General features: G+C 43.6%; 1 protein-coding gene across 1 annotated transcript in view; it reads right to left on the reverse strand.

Annotated features, from left to right (window-relative positions):
• SCD5 (stearoyl-CoA desaturase 5) overlaps window positions 1-18597 on the reverse strand; it is a 136103-nt gene that overhangs the window by 53801 nt on the left and 63705 nt on the right. Inside the window, exon 2 of the mRNA XM_036906410.2 lies at window positions 4632-4762. Coding sequence (XP_036762305.1) covers window positions 4632-4762 — 131 coding nt within the window. The remainder of the gene's footprint in view (window positions 1-4631; window positions 4763-18597) is intronic.

Consider the following 18597-nt stretch of genomic DNA (forward strand, 5'->3'; position numbering starts at 1 on the left):
AGCAAGAAGAAAGTGAAGTAAATTATTTAAAATGTTGACAGATATCTTGCCAATGGGTTTCAGCCCTGGGGAGGTTCACTAGGGATTTAGTGAGACCAAGAGATGACAATGGAACATTCTTGGGGTGAAAGGGTTTATTAGCTTGTTCTCCCAGCGATAGGTCGAGCTCTAGAATTACATCTGCATCCAACAGCCTGCAGGTCTGTAATCCTCCTTCATCTTTACCTCTGCCCAGAGCCCTGGGCAGAGATCTTTATACAGTGACTCAGTCAATAATAGCTTATTGCCTATGCATGTGGAAGCAGTAGCCTAGCAGCAGGCCAGTTACATCATCAAGTAGTTTAGGTTCAGGTGAGGATCCTGGCCATGGGAACCTTCACTTCATCCACAACAGAAAAATCCTCAAATCTATAGTTCTGCACCCCAAAAAGTTATTCTTCAAAAGTGAAAGATAAAGACTTTCTCAGAGAAACAAAAACTGAGGGAGTTTGTCACCAGTAGACTTGCCTTGCAAGAAGTGATGAAGTTCTTCAGAGAGAAGGAAAATGGCATTGGTTAGAAACTCAGTTCTATATAAAGAGAGAAGAGCATTAGAGAATGAATAAATGAAGGTAAAATAAAATTTTTAATTTTTCTTATTCTTAATTGATCTGGTAACAGTTTGTTCAAAATAGTAATGTAACACTGTATACAGCCTTCAGATAAATGAAATGAATGACAGCAATGAGGAACTGGGAATACTCTGTTACAAGGTAATTTCATTACTGTGAAGTGGTGCAGTGTTATTTGAAAGTGGACTTGGATTAGTTGCAAATGTATACTGCAAACTCTAGAGCAACCACTAAAACTTTAAAAAAGAAGTATAATTGAAATGCTATGCAAAGGGAGAAATTAGAATCATATAATTAAAACCAGAGAAGACAGAAAAAGAGAAGAGAAAAAACAAGGGTAATGCATAGCCAACAGGTAGAAGAAATATGACAGATATGAATTCAACTATACCAATAATCACTTTAAATATGAATAGTCCAAATACACCAATTAAGAGACAGAGACTGTCAGAGTGGATAAAGAAGCAAGACCCAACTATAAATTGTCTACCACTCACACTGTTGAACATCACAGAAGAAATGTCCATGGGTGAGGCAAAAAGATCCCTGGGCTGAAGGTCAGGAGATGTGGGTTTCAGTCTGGTCTATCCATTATCTGTTTGACATCTGACAAGTCACTGATGTTCTCTGGGTCTCTCTTTACCTTTCTTCTCTAAAAGAGGATGTAGATTAAATTCCTTAAACTCTCTTCCAGCTTGAAATCCAATGCTTCTCTACTAGGATCTGATGAGTAAATGAGGGCAGGCAGGGAGGAGGCTGAAGCATCTAACAGGTGCTTGTGGACTGAGTTCAGGAGGGACGCAGCTGCAGCCAGCAGAGGTGTGTGCATGCGCACGAGAGCACAAGTCCTAAGTGGGTATCAAAGCTACCGCTTATGAAAACTCAACTCTTGGAGGCCACTGAATGGCAGGAATCCCTCACCTGGGTCCACATTTGTCTTGGAGAAAACTATAAGCAGTTTTCAAGCAGTCTTTGAAATGGGCAAGAGACAAAAATAATTCGCTTCTGTATTGTAGGGCCTATCATGTAGAAAGTACTCAATGATTGACTGTTAAATAAATGAAAAAGGAATATATAGTTGCCTCATACTGGCGGAAAGGAGGATGGGCCAGAAAGGAAACTTGGGGTCTTTGCTGAACGCAAGGATATAGAGTGGACAGAGGATTATTACATCTCCTTGTCTGGCATTCCTGCCCCATCTTCATCTTTTCTGACTAAGGCACCTCCACCTTTCCCATTATTGCCCCCATCCCACACATAAATCCTCTCCAGAAGAAAGAGAAAAAGAAATTTCAAATGATTAAGTCCCAACTTTACGAAGATTGTTATTGATGATCAAGATCTTGTTTACAGCATCTAGCAAAATCTCTGCTGATCTTCAAATACAGAGGATGACTTGTTCATTTTGGCCCCAAACATGGCAATTCTAATGGAGGAAAGCATAGGAGACCCTTTGAAACTATCTTTAAAAATCCAAGGGGACATCGAAGAAAAACTAAGTCAATCACTCTGCCCTAAGTCAGGATTGTAGGTCAGTACCCTAGATTGAGAGATCACAGCTCAGTTTTTACATTCTCAGGTTGTTCTCTTCCTAGGGTTAAGTGGCTTGGGTTGACTGTGTTCTTCCCCACTGACATAGTTATGCACTGTATGGAAGCTGGACCTATGTTGATCTTATAAATAGCTCTCACTAAGTGACATTGCTATACACCTCAGACTCATGAAACACAGACATTTCCATTGTAGGAAACTGAAGGAATTCTAATATCCCACTAGATGGAATGCTCTATGAAGGCACAAGGATTGTGACAATGTGGGCTAATCATGATACCCACTGTGCCTAGCTCAGTACCAGCCCTATAGTAGGTGCTCAATAAATATTTATGGAATGAATGAAAAAAAATCCACCATAAATGTGAGCCTAGAGGATCCATTATCCAAATTTGATGATTTCTAAAGATATGTTTTAAAACTATATATTCCTTTTTCATTTATTTAACAGTTAATCATTGAGTACTTTCTACATGATAGGCCCTACAATACAGAAGCGAATGAGACAGTTTGCCAATTCTCATAAAGAAGAGGGGGAACAATATTGACTGAGTGCTACGAAACACTAGGCAGTTTTTATTAATTATTTCATCCTTCCAACAACTCTCTGAGGTAAGTATTACTATCCCCCCCCACTTCTACAGGTAAAGGATCAGAGACTTGCACAAAAGCTCACATCTAGCAAATGGCAGAGCCAAGAATTTGTTCCAGGACATGGGTGCTTACTTTTTAATGTACTTTCTCCCTAGAGTAACTTTAAAATCACAATGTGATGTTTTGTTAAGGAAACTTAGGTTCTCAAAAATTGAGGTATAAATATAACAGTTTTACTGGGAAAGGAGAAATCAGAGTTTTTGGCTCTTAATTTCAAGTTACTTATGCTGGAAAAAGATCCAATAACAGAGGGGCTTTATAACTACATGAGTGTGTAATTGGAGGCTAAAAATAATAAATTGCTTGAACAAAATAAATGAGAATTACCAAGTGAAGTTGTAAATAGGTAAATCTAAGACCCAAGTCAGTGAGTTTCTAAATTATCATTATTGGAACTCATTGTTATGATAAACCAAGCAGAGCACTGCACTAGATGGTTGAAGTCAGGATGAAGTGCAGCATAGCTCACATTGCCAATGGCGAGCAAAACAAGCCAAGCAGCTGCCAACTACTTCTTTGTGCACAGTGGCTTTTTCTCCAGGAACATGGCACCCATTTCTTATTGGGCTTCAGTTATAATCAACAGATATTCTTAATGTGAATGGTGTTCCCTAAGTGATCTCTTGTGTTATCTCGTATTTGCTTTATGAATGTTCAAACTGTAGGAGGAAGCCTACATTTGAAATGAATTCTTAGACAAAAGAGCAACGGAGAAATGCTCAGGGTCAGCCTGTCTTGTAGGAATGGGAGGTCCATTTGCAAAGGTGGCCATGTGACCTTCACATCTTTGGTCACAGTCTCCAAAGTCACCTGTTTCCCTGGACCCTAATGCTGTTTTTGGGAATTGCTATTTCTTCCCAATGGGTGAAAATCCACGGGGCCTGGAATCATTTGCACTCATACCCAGGCAGAAACTTTGAAAACAAGTTGTTCCCACCCACCCTACCTGGATGAGATGAGGAATTGGGAAAACAGAGATGCATGATCAAAACAAAATTCCACCAGTTCAGAAAGTACCCAGGATGGTGGGAAAACAGCCTAGGACAGGATTATGGCCGTACGGGTATGGCCCAATCCTACTGCAGGGATGACATCATATTTTTATAGCTCCTTGTGATTTGCAATCATTTAATAACCCTGGAAGTAAAGTCATGTTCTTATTTTTACAGATGAAGAAACTAGAAATGATTAAGTGATTCACAGCTACCAACCATCAGAGTAAGACTTAAATCCTGAGTCTTCTGACTCCATATTGAACAGACTTGCCGCCACAGTTATAGGGCAACCTCAAGAATATGTTTTGTAGGAGCAATGGCTTTAGAGTCAGACCTGCATTTGCCTGACTGGGATATTCCATATGATTTGGGCATGTTCCTTAACTTCATTAAGCTTCATTAAGCAATAAGTTTCTTCATCTGTAAAAGGGGACACACATAACATCTAGCTCATAGGGTTACTGTGAGGTTCAAAGCAACATGTATACAACATGCTCAGTTGGAACTTGGCTCTAGTTAGAGGCAGACTGATGTTAAAGGTTTCAGAGCACATTTAGGTCATGGAGCTTGGATAGATGAATCTCTTGCCTCCTTTGTGGTTCAGCATGCCTTGGGGCACAAATTCCCTAAGGGGATATTTTACCATAGCTAAAGCTACAAGGAGACAAACACTTGGGCACAGGCAGAGAATGCCTGGGACCTGAGCAGCCAACCTGGACCAGAGGTGGAGGAATGTCCAGGCCACAGGCAGCAGGTCTGTGCCTGTTCCCACAGTGCCATCTGTGCTGGGTTCCTAAGGCAGAGGACCCTGCATCCCCACCTGGAAAGCCATGGAGTTGGCGGCAGCCAGAAATATCCTCAGAGGCAGCTTGGCCTTGTAGGACCTGTGGCTCCACAAGCGATGGGCACCAGCTGTCACGCCCAGAGCAGTCAGGAGGAAGCAGAGGTAGGCTGCAAGACAGGCAGGGAGTGTGTCAGCAGAGGTCACCAAGATTTTCAACATCCCACATGCTTTTCTCCCTCCCAAATAGTGACCCATGTGAAACGGTGTCAGGGAAGAATCTGCAATGCAAAGGAAGAATTGGTCATTTGGGAAGACACAGCCTTTTTCTTGATTTGTAGTTTTCCAGTGCTAGACAGAAGCAGAGAGAACTTTCTCAAGAAACTTTGACCTTTGAGCATCACTTTGTCCACATCAACAAGTCTTTTATTTGCTATGTGTCTTCCCCATTTTGATGCAAAATTATAACCACATCAGTGTGTGTTTATAATTCAGTTTTACACGCACATCCTCAGTGGAGCTGAGATTGACCTCTACATTTTCTCCTAATTGGCACACATGCCATGATGAGTCATATATAAAGATCATATTGCCAAAGGGCAGTGCCCATTATCATGTCCATAGGCCTTACCTTGGAGAAAATCAGGCCAGACTTAAAAGCAATGAAGTCTGGCTCAGGACCAGTAAGAATGAGGGCAAAACTGAGAACAGGGAGAGCTGAGATTTTCTTCTAGAGACCCCCCTTGTGCCATCACCATGACCCGGGATGGCCAAGATGAACAGGTGGGGAATTTTTGTTTTTAATTCAGTGCTCTCCAGGTTTATTTAACCATCAATTAATTTATTCTCACAGAATACCTTTGTTACTGAAAAATGTCACTGGCATTTATTTGTGACTCTGACCTCAGAGTTAAACAAAGCTATAAAATGCTCAACTGTCAAATATCTGTAAGAATTTGGATCCCAAGAGGAAAATTATTAAAACAATTCAGTATAGAATGAAACAGAGAACAGATTAGTTGAGTTTAACCCACAGATATAGCCAATGGGTGAGAGCTGCCAGGTGGGGAATTTTTTAAAAGCTGACTTACAGTGGAGCTTATTATCTGCCACTCACTTAAATATACTATTCTCTCTAAGGTCACAGCACGTGTTCCTGTCTCACCTTACAGCTGAGAAACTGGAGTTCTCCGAGTTAAATCCTGCACAGAAACCTGAGTAGCCTAGTTCCAAAGCTTCTAGCGGGAGACCCCCTGGTGCCCTCAGGTGGTAGCAGTGGTTTGCTATTTGCATCAAGATTTGTGAAAGTTAAGTGCCCAACAGCACTAGAAAGGGGACACACAGGGAACCCAGTCAATCAATCAATCAATCAATCAAATCACTGTTGCTGAGATGATCACAACTACTCCAGAGTTTTTAAAGCAATATGATCACATAAGGTTAAATGTCTTACTTGGATTATTTTATTAAAATGCATCAAACAATCCTTAGAGGTTTGTATTATTATCAGCTCCTTTTCACAGATGAGAAAACAAAGGCTTAAAAAAGTTAACTAATTTTCTGGTGTCACAGAGCTGGGAGGCATCTTTGCCAAGCGTCTGTCTGACCCAGGAACAGGGCTCTTAAACTCGACAATCCCCTTTGCCTCTGGGACACATCAGGTAAGTTGCCCTTTCAGTCTCTACACCCCACTGCCATCCTTAATACCAGATCCCAGTCTAAATTTTAAGGTGAGCCGCTTCCTTTTGGGGGAGAGCCCTACACCAAGCTATAAGTATGTAGGATCCCACCCAATCATCGTACACAACTGCTTCTATCACTCAGCATACACAGGGCCCTCCCTAAAGAACCACCAAAGACCAAGCGATCAGGGGTGAGCATATCCTGGAGGAACTGTGACTGGTCCCAACCAGTTCGCTCAGTTTCTAGAGAGCCCTCTCCAATGCTTGTCCAGAAGGAGTACTACATAACTTCAGTGTCAGCATGCATATTTGAAGGGAGCACAGGATCACATCTTCCAAAAGTCAAATCTGACTGATCTTGACCTCAATCCATATTTATATGGGTCTAAAAACAAGACTTGCCCTTGGCACTAAGATTAATGAGTCTGAATAAGAGTGGTTTTCATGAACTTGATAAATCATTCCTTACTTGAAAGCTTAAAAACAAAAACCAACAATCTGCCCATAAATCACAGAAAGTCATAGTGAATAAAAAGCTCTAGCCTCTTTTATTATTGTGATTTAACCTTGGTCATGAGTCCATGAAATGGACAGTTATTTTCCATGTAATCCTGGCCTTCATGTTTCTACCAATCATTTTTGTCCAACTGTCAAGTAGTTAGGGAACAAGTGAAATCTCTATAATGAAAAAATTCAATGTGACCCTATTTTGCCAGGGAGTTAAGACATTGAACCTTGGGTACAATACAATGAATTCTAAGACACTACAAAACACACTAGCCAAAAAAAAGAATCCCTCCAATGCAAGTTCCCAGGAAGGATTTGACCACAGGCTATGCCATTATCTTGTCCTTTTTGGTATCTCTAATTTTTCAGGGATCATTTACAAGATTGGTCTGTCCCAGGGCACTGACTATGGGCTCAAATCAGGGCCCACACTTGGCAGTAGTGGCTGTTGGTTTTCCATGGTCCTTCTTCTGGCAACAGGAATGTGGTCATGTGACTCAGGCCTGGCCTAGCATAGTACCCCATTTCCTGGGCCTAGGAATAATACCTGACCTGACCCTTCTCTCTTCTGGCCCACATTCTAAAGCATGATTGTAGTAGTAAAGAATGAGGCCAAGAAAGTGAGACACAGAAATGATGGAGATGTCAACAGGGGCTAGAAGGAGAGCTGCCTGCATGGAGCCACTGGCTGCAGGTCCTGGAGCTCTACAGTTCTTCTGATCCTGTGATCCTCCCCAGTATTTCTGCTAGGTACATGAGTCAATAAATCCCCTTCTCTTGCTTAGGCTAGTTTGCACTTGATTTCTGACACTAAAATTCTACAGAACCTCAAGAGAAGGCAGCAACCTCTGGTCATGGTACAAATGAGGATAAACTGCAAAAACCCTGGGCTGGATGTGAGGATTTATGGACTATTGCATTAACAGGACTCAGTTTTCTTATTTTGAAGGACGAATTTAAGAGGTTTTTAACCTCTCTTCCATGACCTTTGTGGAGATTAATATGCAAACAAGTTTTCTCATGGATGCTGGCCAGCTGGCTCTGAGAGAGTGAACTATTTGGATACAAAATTGGTAACTTTGAAAAAATGAAAAGTAGTAATGAGCAGTGTCAATAACTTTACCAAGTAGCTCATACCACGTAGAGAAAGGAGCTGGATCAATAGAAACCTGAGCCACAAAATAACAGGAGAGAAAGCCACAAACAAGTTGATCTGTATGCAAATAAAAGTCACCAATCTTGGTTCACTCAAGCCAAAAAGAAATGTATTAAAAAGATACTGAGTAGCCTATGGAACTCAGGGGAGGGTTGCAGGATAGGGATTGGTATGTACCTCCAAGATGACCCCAGGGCTCCCCATCTCCTAGTATTCACAGCCTTGTCAGTTTCCTCCCCTCCAGTAACTTAATTTTAACCAAAAGAATATAGCAACATTGAGGGAAGAACAGTCCCATGATTAGGTTACAAAAGATTATGACTTCTATTTTGCAGGCAGATTCTCTCGTGTTGGCTTTGATGAAGTGCGTTGCCACAGTGCGAAGGCCCAGGAGGCAAGAAACTGGCCTCCAGCTGACAGGCAGCAAGGAAATGAGGCCCTCCATCCGACAGCCCTGTCAACAAGGTAAACGAGCTTGGAAGCAGATCTGTCCTTAGTCAAGCCTTCAGACAAGACTGTAGCCTAGGCCGACACATTCCTGCCTTGTGAGAGATCCTGGAGCAGAGGACCTAACTCAGCTGTACCTAGACTCCTGCTGCATAAGCACTGTGAGGAAACAAATACACATTGCTTTAAGCTGCTAAATTTGGCGCTGATTTGTTCTGCAGCAATGGTAACTAATGCAAGGCTTAAGTAGGAACCTTCCCTCAAGGCAAAGAAGGTACAGTTTTAATTCTGGTTTAAGTTTGTCATCTATAGGGGCAGAAAGTAGACTCATCTTGCATGGGCTAGGGGAGTGGGGAGAGAAGGGAGTGACTACAAATGGGTACAGGGTTTTGGGGGGGTAAAGGGTGATAAAAATGTTCTAAAATTGACTTTGGAATGGTTGCATTATTCTGTAAGTATAGTGAGAACCAGTGAATTGCACCCTTTAAATAGATAAATTATATGGTATGAATTATAACTCAATAAAGCAGTTATTAAATAACTATTATTGAATTCCTGTTAGATTTTGTTATGTGTATTTTCTCAATGTAAAATAAAATAGACATGCCACAAAACAAAACAAACAAAAATAATTAAATCATTTGCTTTGGGTGCCACCACAGGTGTGATCACACCTGGACACTTGGCACCACTGGACATTCATGTCATACCCTGGACCCTGAAATCTCCCACAGCTGCCAAGAGTCTCCGTTTGACCCTACACCCATGCCTTCATCTATCAAGGCCCAGGATCCCAAGGCAGACGTCCTACTTGCCCATGCTTGGAATACAAGCCCAAGCTCTAGCTGCCAGTGACCGAAGAGGGAGAGTCCACACCCTTTTGGCCTCTGCAGCAGAAGGCAGTGCCTCCCGTCTATCCTGAGTGCCCTACTGGAGCCGTGTTTGGGGGATGATCATAGTGACGCCCTCTGGACCACACAATGAACAGTCCTGGAGAGCTGCCAAGAACCAAAAACTAAAGCTCCCTTAATTCTGGACCGGGTCAGAGGGAGAGATGGACAGTCCCCTTCAAGACACATCCCAGAGCACTAGACGGAGGAAGCAGCTGGCAGAACTCTTAACCCTTGCTTATTATCTATAATAAATAATAATAACAGCTACTTTGACTGAGGGCGTCCTATGTGGCAGGCCTTGTTCTAAGCACTTTATACATAGTAACTCATTAAATATCTACCTTAATTTAAGTCTGGATCATATTTAGATTTCCAGGTCACAATCTAAGGCAGGAAGAGCCCACAGGCTCAACATCCTGCCGGTTATCTGACCCCCTGGAGGCTGCCTTAACTCAAATGGGAGGAGCTTGAATACATCATGACCTTTTAAAACAAGCTGAAGGCCAAACCCCTTGTTTTGTGCTTTGCCTTTACCAGCCTGCAAGTTTAAGTACAGTAACACCTTCACCATCATTCTGCATCCAGTTGAGCCTCAGCTTGTCATAAATATGAGCGCCAGGAAACCCCAACCTTCCTAGGACAGTTAATTGAGCTCTTATTACGGACCAGCCCCTTCCCTCCTTGAGTTGATGGGAGCTTGAAAAATAAGTTACTTACTATATAACTACAAATTATGGCAAGTGCTGCACAGAAAATGAACTGAACAATAGAAGACAGATTAAAGGGGGAGTAATTTAGTTTGGAGGAGCAGAGAAAACTGCAGTGGAAGTGAGAATTAAGCTAACCCCTAAAGGTCGAGGATGAGGCAAGATTCAAGGAGAGGGACCAACAGATGCAAAGCCCTAGGCTGCAGAAGAGGATCTGGTATAAGGCTGTGTCTGACCGCCTCACACCCACTGACATGGCTACTATCCCAAAATGAAAAGAAAACAGAAAAGACCAAGTGCAGATGAGGATGTGGAGAAACTGGAATCCTCGTGGGTTGCTTGGTGGGAATGTAAAGTGATGCAGCTGCTATGGAAAACTTTGGTGGTTCCTCAGAAAGCTAACAGAACTAACATTTGATACAGCAATTCCACTTCTAGGTATACATCCCAAAGACTTGAAAGCAGAGACTCAAACAGATACCTGTTCACCCACAGTCATAGCAGCATTATTCATAGTAGCCAAAGGGTGAATGTCCATTAACAGATGCATGGATAAAAAAAATGTGGTATAGATCTACAATGGAATATTGTTTGACCATCAAGTGGAATGGAACGCTGACATATGCTGCAGAACATGGATGAACCTTGAGAACATTATGCTAAGTGAAACCAGCATAATGGTTTCAAACAAAACCAAAAAGACAAACGTTGCATAATATCACTTACACAAGGCACCTAGACAAGGCAAAGTCACAGAGACCGACAGCAAACTAGATGTTACAGTGGATGGAGGGAGGGAGGAATCGGGGGGTTGTTCAGTGGGTACAGAGCTTAGCTTTGGGCTGATGAAAACGTTCTGGAGACAGTGGCGATGGTTGCTCAACATTGTGAATGGACTTGATGCCACTGAATGGCACACTTAAAAATGGTTAGAATAACAAATTTTATATTATATGTATGTTATCACAAATGTTTTTAAAGCCTACATTTGCAGACCAGAGGAAGAGGGGTCACGAAAAGGTTTGAGGGCTTGCATGTAAGAGAGGCCAGTGAAACAGGTCTTGGGAGCCGCAATGCAGTGACGGGATGCTGTGCTGAGAGCCGTGGGAGGCCAGTGAAGAACTGAAAGCCTAGAAGTATTTAGCAAATGCTCAACAAATAGAAAGGGAAGAACAGTCATCACCCCAAATCAATCCCTGTTAATATTTTGCTATAACTCCTTCTAATACTTCTTATAACAATCGTCTGTTGTTCACCTTCAAATACTCTGCATACATGAAATCATGACAACCCCTATTACTGGAGTGATAAGATGAAAAGATCAATATTTGGGAACAGAGGGCAAAAGGAAGTTGGTTCCCTTGATTTCTTAAAGCAATGAACATTAAAAGTCCTCTTTTTTTTAAAAAAAAAAAGGCACAATACTGCCTAACAGAGTATCAAAAGGGAGTCTGGAGAAGGGTCTACTCTGAGTGCCTGCCATGGACGGTCACATTATCACTGTAGCTAATTGCATTATTTTACTCCCATGAGATAGATGTCATAATCCCTATTTTACAGATGGGCTTAGTGCCATTAAGTAAATGCCTTGGGATCTCAAAATGGCAGAGCTAGGGCCCAGACACCAGATCCGTCCAGCCCCAGCCCTTTCCCCTGGTGCAGGGGTTCCCAGCCCTGGCTGCACACTGCAGTCCCCTGGGCTCAACAGCTGCGCAGCACGCAGAGCCCAGGGAAACTGAGATGGGGGCGCGCAGCGCCGGCGTCTCTCTCCACAGGTAACTGATGCACACCCAGGGCTGAAAAACCGTTGCTCTGAGGTACACCCTCTCTTAGAGACCTTTGGTCCCATGCCCTCAATTTACAAAAGGGGAGGCAGATACAACCCTCTGCGAGCCCCTGGCACCCTGGGGGTGGCGGTAAATGCTTCTCTGTATTGGGAGACACCAGGGTGCCCTGTCAGGTGAACTCCAGGTCCAGGTTGCCCTCTCCTCCCAGCGGCTTCCTTTGATGGTGGAGCTGCCTGCCCCTCTCCGCCCCCTCCCCTCCCTTCCCCCCACACCCATAATTACCCAGGCCCTTGAAAGCGGAGCCAGCCATTGATATCCAGGCACTGGGCTGGGGGCTCCTGCTGAGAAAATCCCAAGGAGGATGTGATCAGCTGGCACAAACTGAACTGTCTTCCACGCAGGGAAGGGGAGCAGTGGGGGAAATAAGCAGAGGGTGAAGATTCCCAGGGAACCGGGCAACACGGGGCTGCAGTGGGGCAGAACACTGCCTGCTTTTGCTGGGATACCTGCTTACCAGCTCAGGTGTTTTAAAAGCCAGTTTGGGGCTCTGGCTAATAAATGGGTGTCTCTTCTCCAGTCTTTCCCAGATTCAGAAGATAGATAGGGCACAGCCAACAGAGCCTGAGATGGAGAGACACAGATAGAGATACATATATACAGATAGGTATATGATCGGCAATATAGCATGACGGTTAAAGTGGACCTGGGATTGGGTCCCTGATATATCACTTACGCAAGTGACTTAATCTCTAAAAGTTGGTTTCTTTACTCATGAAGTGGGGAAAACAGTACCTGCCTTACAACACAGTTTCGTTGTAAATATTAAAAATGGTAATGCATGCAAAATGCAAGCCATGCCTGCTGAGCTGTGAGCACAGGTGCATATTATTGCCCCAGTTATGACTGCCATGCCACTGTCTCTGTAAAATATTCCCTCCCCTGGTAACCCCCTCTGAGACACCCACACTTTCCATCATTCTATGCCCAATTTTGCTTCCTCTCCTCCCTGGGGGGCATTTAGCAAAGTCTTCATTTTAGTTGTTACAAACTGAAACCTGAGAGCTGCTACTGGCATCTAGTGGGTAGCGACCAGGGATGCTGCTAACATCCTAGAGTGCCCAGGTGCTCCCTACAGCAAAGAATTATCACTACAAAAATGTCAGTTGTGTCAAGGTAGAGAATCCTTCTCTAACTTCTTAGGGAAGCTTTCAAAATCTTCCCTGTTCATTCTCCCAGTGTGACTATGCCATGCTTCTTTACACCTTTTTGGTTGTGTTGATACCTGTAGGAATAATTTATGTCTGAAATTACTTAATAAATAAGCTGAAAACACAGGGCTAGGATGAAAGATCGGTAGTATTCTGGGTCACTAATTCTTGAACCTTAATGTGCCATACATATCACCTGGGGGTTTTGTTTAAATGCAGGTGCTAGGCCCATCCTAGAGATTCCCATTCACTGCGTCTGGGTAGGTCCCCGTGAATTTTGTTTCTAGCAAGTTTGGAGATGGTGATGACACTGCTGGCCCAGGGTCCCAGAATGATGAGACCTGATTAGGGGCTGCCAATGACAGGGCAAGGCCCTGTAAGGCCACCCATCTCATGAAATGGTGCTATAATCTCAATTAGACCTTCCATCTTCCCTATAAAGGGTTGGGTTTATAAGTTTTGAGATTTTGAGGAAATTTCCTCCTAGATACTATTTCAACAATTCTCTTGAAAGCAGAACATTTTTACAGGGTCTTGGAGACTGCAGGCTGAGAAGTAAAGGGCTTGCTTCTCTTTGCTATAAAACCTTCTCAATTCTATTATAGGTACAATAACCATCAGCCGCTCTTTGTAATTCTGAACTCCTTCCACTAAGCCATCTTCTATAGTGCACCTGGGCTATAGGAAGCTATGTCCACTCTTCCCACAGCATGAATCTTCAAGCAAATGCCCACATCTTCCAGGAAAATATAACAGAAAGGGAACGGAACAAGAGAGAGAGGATCTATTCCTGCATTTCACAAGCCTATTTCCCTCTAGTGTCCCTGCCTTCAGTTCGGTCCACTTAGAGTGCTCTCAAGTCCTCGGCAAATGCTACTTTTCCTGATTGATTTATAGCTTATATGACAGGATGAAAGTCATAGTAGATCACAGAGAAACAAAATTATAACCTAACTCGATACTCCTATGCTATTGTACCACACTACTTGTAATTCAAACAAAATAGAAGGCAGGAATTCGGATCTTTTCCAGGGCCTCATTCTGTATATATGGGGCTCACTTTGGACACCTAGGCTACACTAGGCATCTGTGAGATGTTGTCTTGCTCTGTGTTTTCCAATATGGCAATCATTATATTATAGTTAAATAAGCACTTATTGGTCTAAGGCCCTCTTTCCTTCTAAAACATAACCTCCAGAAGGGTGGGGTCACATGTGTCTTTCCATGCATTCTCTGCTGGTACCTGTGCAGCTAACTTAGCTACATAACTGTACTGATCGGTTTCACTTTGAAATTCATGACCACTAACCTCACTTGGACTTTAACATTACCCAGCAGTCATATTACCTTTCTCAGGCCCATTTGTGCAAACTTCCTCCTAGACATCTATCTCATGCCTGCTCCAACACCTCTCCTCCCCCCTCATCTGTATGTAACCTTGCTTCTGATTTCATTGAGAATAACAGACCTCCTCAGATTCCACCACCTCCCCCCACCCTACAGCATCTGGGCCTGTGCCCCCTATGATTTCTCTGTGACCACCAATGGCCAGTCTGTACTCCCTTTCAGGCTGGCTCTCCCTCATGCATCTCATCCACTCCACCCTACTCAATTGTTTTGTAGTTTCCCCTCCTGTCAGTCAACAATACTCTCCTTCCACATTATTCCCATAATCTACAACCAGTGTTATTTCTCTTATGTTAAAAAAACCTTTCTTGACCTCCACTCCCCCATCTAGGTCCTATTCCATCTCCTTGCTCCCCTTCACAGCAAAACTTACTAAATGGATTGTCCCTTAATTGCAGATTAGTTCTTTGCTTCCCATTCTCTCTTAAGCCCTCTAGGTGTTGGTCCCTCTTCCCTGATTCCCATGACCAATCAAAACTTCTCTTATCCAGGTCCAGCAAGACGCAGTCCCTTTACGTGTGGGCAGTCTCTAGATGCATATTAAATGAATCGTACATGGGTGATGGGATCAGTATGGGGGGGCACGGTGCTAGGGGCACCTGAAGGATAAGCTCTCGAAGGAAGGACTGGCCTTCTGGGCAGGAGGAATGGGTGAGCAAGGGCATGGAGGCAGGAAGGCTTTGTGACTGCAAGCAGTGGAGGGTGGTTTGGTCCGGCTCCGGGGAGGAGGTGTGGGGTACAGTGAAATGAGAAAACACGCAGGGACTTACATATGATGCTAAGATATACAATATATTTGACCTTGAGGACAATCGAGAAGCACTAAAGACTTTCTTATGATCAGATTTAGAATGACAGGTGTGAAAGTGTGGAAGACAGACTCAGGTGGGCTGAAACCAAAGAAGTGTGCTGGATATTGTTCAGGTGCCCCTGCAGACACATGCCCTCCCTTCCCATGTTGCTCCGTGCCCACAGGCTGGCTTCTGGACTGCAGCAGTGCTGGACTAGCTGCATCAGAATTACCTGAGGAGATTTAAAATCTGTACACATATTGTGGAACCTTATGCTGACAAGCAGGGTTTGTGACTCTGGGGCCTCATGTGACACAGCTGCACAGCCTGGTATGGGAGCCATGGGCAAGTACAGTACTTTTCAAATGAATGTGTTCACAAATCACCCGGAGATGTTATGAAACTGCAGATCCTAACCCAGCAGGTGTGGCAGGGCTGGAGAGTCTGCATCCCCACCCGCATCCAGGGAATGCCACTGCCGGCTGTGTGCTGAGTTGCAAGGCAGCGGGTACTCCCTGCGGAGGCTCATCTAGGACCAAGGAAACCTAGCTTCTCCTTTTGGTTTAGTGATGCAGGCAAAAGATTTTCTAGTGACAGAAGCCTGGGATGGGAATCCTGTCTCCCTACCCCCTTCCCTCTGCTTGCTCTTCCTTCCTTCCCTTCCTGCTGTCTTTCATTGGTCAGGCACAGAGTGAAAAAGTGTATTGAAGGCAGATTTTAAAATTTAAAAGATCAAACAAAGATTGCCTTCAAAGCATCACAACAACAGTTCCAAAATACAAAGACACAAGAACTAAGCTTCTAAAACAACCAGGCCGGAGATCAGGTGCGCACGGCAGCACCACCCTCACGTCTTTGTGTGGAAGAGGGTTGTCGTATTACAGCAAAGAGATCACTAGGTAGGAATAAGAATTTGTCAAATAATGTTCAGAGCTCTTAACCATCACAGAAGGGTGCTGACAGCCTTTCTCCTGAAGGAAAGTGTGTTAAACAAGTTGACCAAACAGAATGGCTGGGGGAAGGGAGGGCAAGAGTTATTTTCTTGTGTTCTTAAGAACATGTCAAAGAAGCTCAGTTCTGCTTCCAGTCCTCTTCTGACAGTGTGTGTCGTCAAGCAGGAAGGCCGCACAAGTGAAGAAGAGCTGTATCTGGACCTGCCGATCACTTAACACATTTTTGAAAATGCAACAAACACACAAAATCAAAGTTAATTTATTATTGTATAATTTACCAATATTTGTTTGGTACACACCACAGCAAGTCCTTGAGAGGTAACCGCTTGAAAGCATGAACGTGCTTAGACCTGGGCCTTCCCCGGAGGCTTCCCGCTCCCTACGTGCCTTGGTACTTCCTTCTTCAAAGCCTCTTCCTTCCCCTCCAGGAACACAGAGCTTCTCTCCAGGGAGGGGGAAAGTCATCCACTGGGCATGGGAAGCAGAGCTCAGTGAAACAACTCCTGGAGGAGGCTGGCTCCTCACACAGAGAAGGGAGGGGCGCACAGGGAACCTGGCCGGCCGCCTGCCGGGTCCCAGCCTGGGGGGCGGGAGGTGTGGGGGTGATACCATCTTACTCTTAGTCTCAGTTCTCTTATCCATGAAACAAACAAAAGACTATCTCAAACAACTCTGAGACAAATGAAACACTATAGAAGGTATTCAGCAAATCATAATATCTATGTAAACATTATTGAAAACACCATTATTCTTATCCTAGGCAACCACTGCTTGGTGGAGGCGGGGTGACCAGGGAGCAGGGTCTTCAGGGAACAGGATGCCCAGGTCTCAACAGGGACTTTCTGACCCTGATCATCATCCCTTCCAGGTTCTCCCAGGTGAATTGGGAGGAGCAAATACACTCAGAGTTCATGATTCAGGCTAACTCCCATCATCCATCTCTCTCTCTCTTTCAAATGATAAAATTCAAAACACAACAAAATTAGAATTAGAGATAAATGAGTACCAAGAGAACAATTTACTGTACTATGGGTACACTGAATTTCCTTTTTCATTAATTATTCATTTGACTTTCTCTTGGGCAGTGTGTATTTATGTGTGTGTGAACACAAAGAGGTGTGTATGTACATACATTTTATTTGCTATAGCTCCATGCACACTCATTAATGCCCCTGACCACAGGTAGGAAACTGTACTAAAAAATGTTGGTCCCTCTGCAGGAAGACTAAGGTTAAAAAAAAAGAGTAAGTTCTGCCCTCATCATCTGAATGATTTGGGTAATTGTGGGCCATCATCATCTCGCTCTTTCTTTTTTCCAATAAGCAATTTCTCAAATGGAATTAACACAGCTTGTGGTTGAAGCCCAGGACCAGGAGTTGGCAGGCACCTATCAGCAGTAAAGCATAAAGACTGGACTCTCAGAAGGTCAGGATGGGCATTTTGGGGAAAAGTTCTGTCATGAGATGCCCAGGGCACCACTGTTGCTTTTTATGTCTGAGCCAAAAGAGCTGGGAATTCAAGTGGAAAGCCTCCTGGGGGATGCTGCTTTCTCTCCTAAAGGACCTCATTCTCCTCACCCTCTCTTTTAACCAGAGAAATGTCCTTTCTCACGTGTGGGAAAAACACAGAGGATTCTGGCCAGACATCCTTCCATGCAGCAACCATGGGCAAAGGATGAAAACCATTCAGTAGTGAGGCATTCTTGGTACCCTCAAAAGAAAAAAATGACAAAACACAGACATTGCAAGATTATTTTTCTCACAATAATGCTTCTGCCTTACGCAGAAAAAAAGGTTAAAAAATGTAATAATACAACATCCATCAAGATACCAAGAAATCCCCTTCAATTCTCTGATCAGTGATTGCATCACTGAGGCAGCCTGACCTAGTTTATGAACTCTGTCAAGGGTTTTCTTCAAATATTTTTATTCCCGCCAAGACCCTGGAAATGGCTGTGAATAACCCAGGTAGACTTTTTTTCTTTGCAGCACAATATAGGGCCTACTTTTCTGATCTTCACTGGTTTTGATACATAAAATCCAACCTAATTTTAATAAGCTGCCTTAGAAAAATGTAATTGTTCGATCATTCATTCCTTGGCAAACACATACAAGTACTTCCCATGAGCCAGGCTCTCTGCAAGGTACCGAATATGGAAATGTTAACATCAGTCACTGGGGAGGCTCACTGCTAGCCGACTCCTCAACAGGCAGCCAACAATTAAAAATCAATGATTTCAAGTTTTTTAAATCTCTGTTTTTGTCTTCTCCTGAAAAATGGAAAGATTTGGCAACACCAGACTACCTCACTTTCCTGCATTGGAGACTTTCTACAGAAGCCAAATGCCCCTTCCTTTTAGACAGTCACCCCAGCTCACCCCATACACATACATGCCCTCAGAATCAACCCCCTTCATTTATTACCTGACTGGCCCCTGATCTAGAGCATAACCAGGCTAACTTATCCA

This window comes from Manis pentadactyla, chromosome 5 (genome assembly GCF_030020395.1).
Source record: "Manis pentadactyla isolate mManPen7 chromosome 5, mManPen7.hap1, whole genome shotgun sequence".
Taxonomy (NCBI): domain Eukaryota; kingdom Metazoa; phylum Chordata; class Mammalia; order Pholidota; family Manidae; genus Manis; species Manis pentadactyla.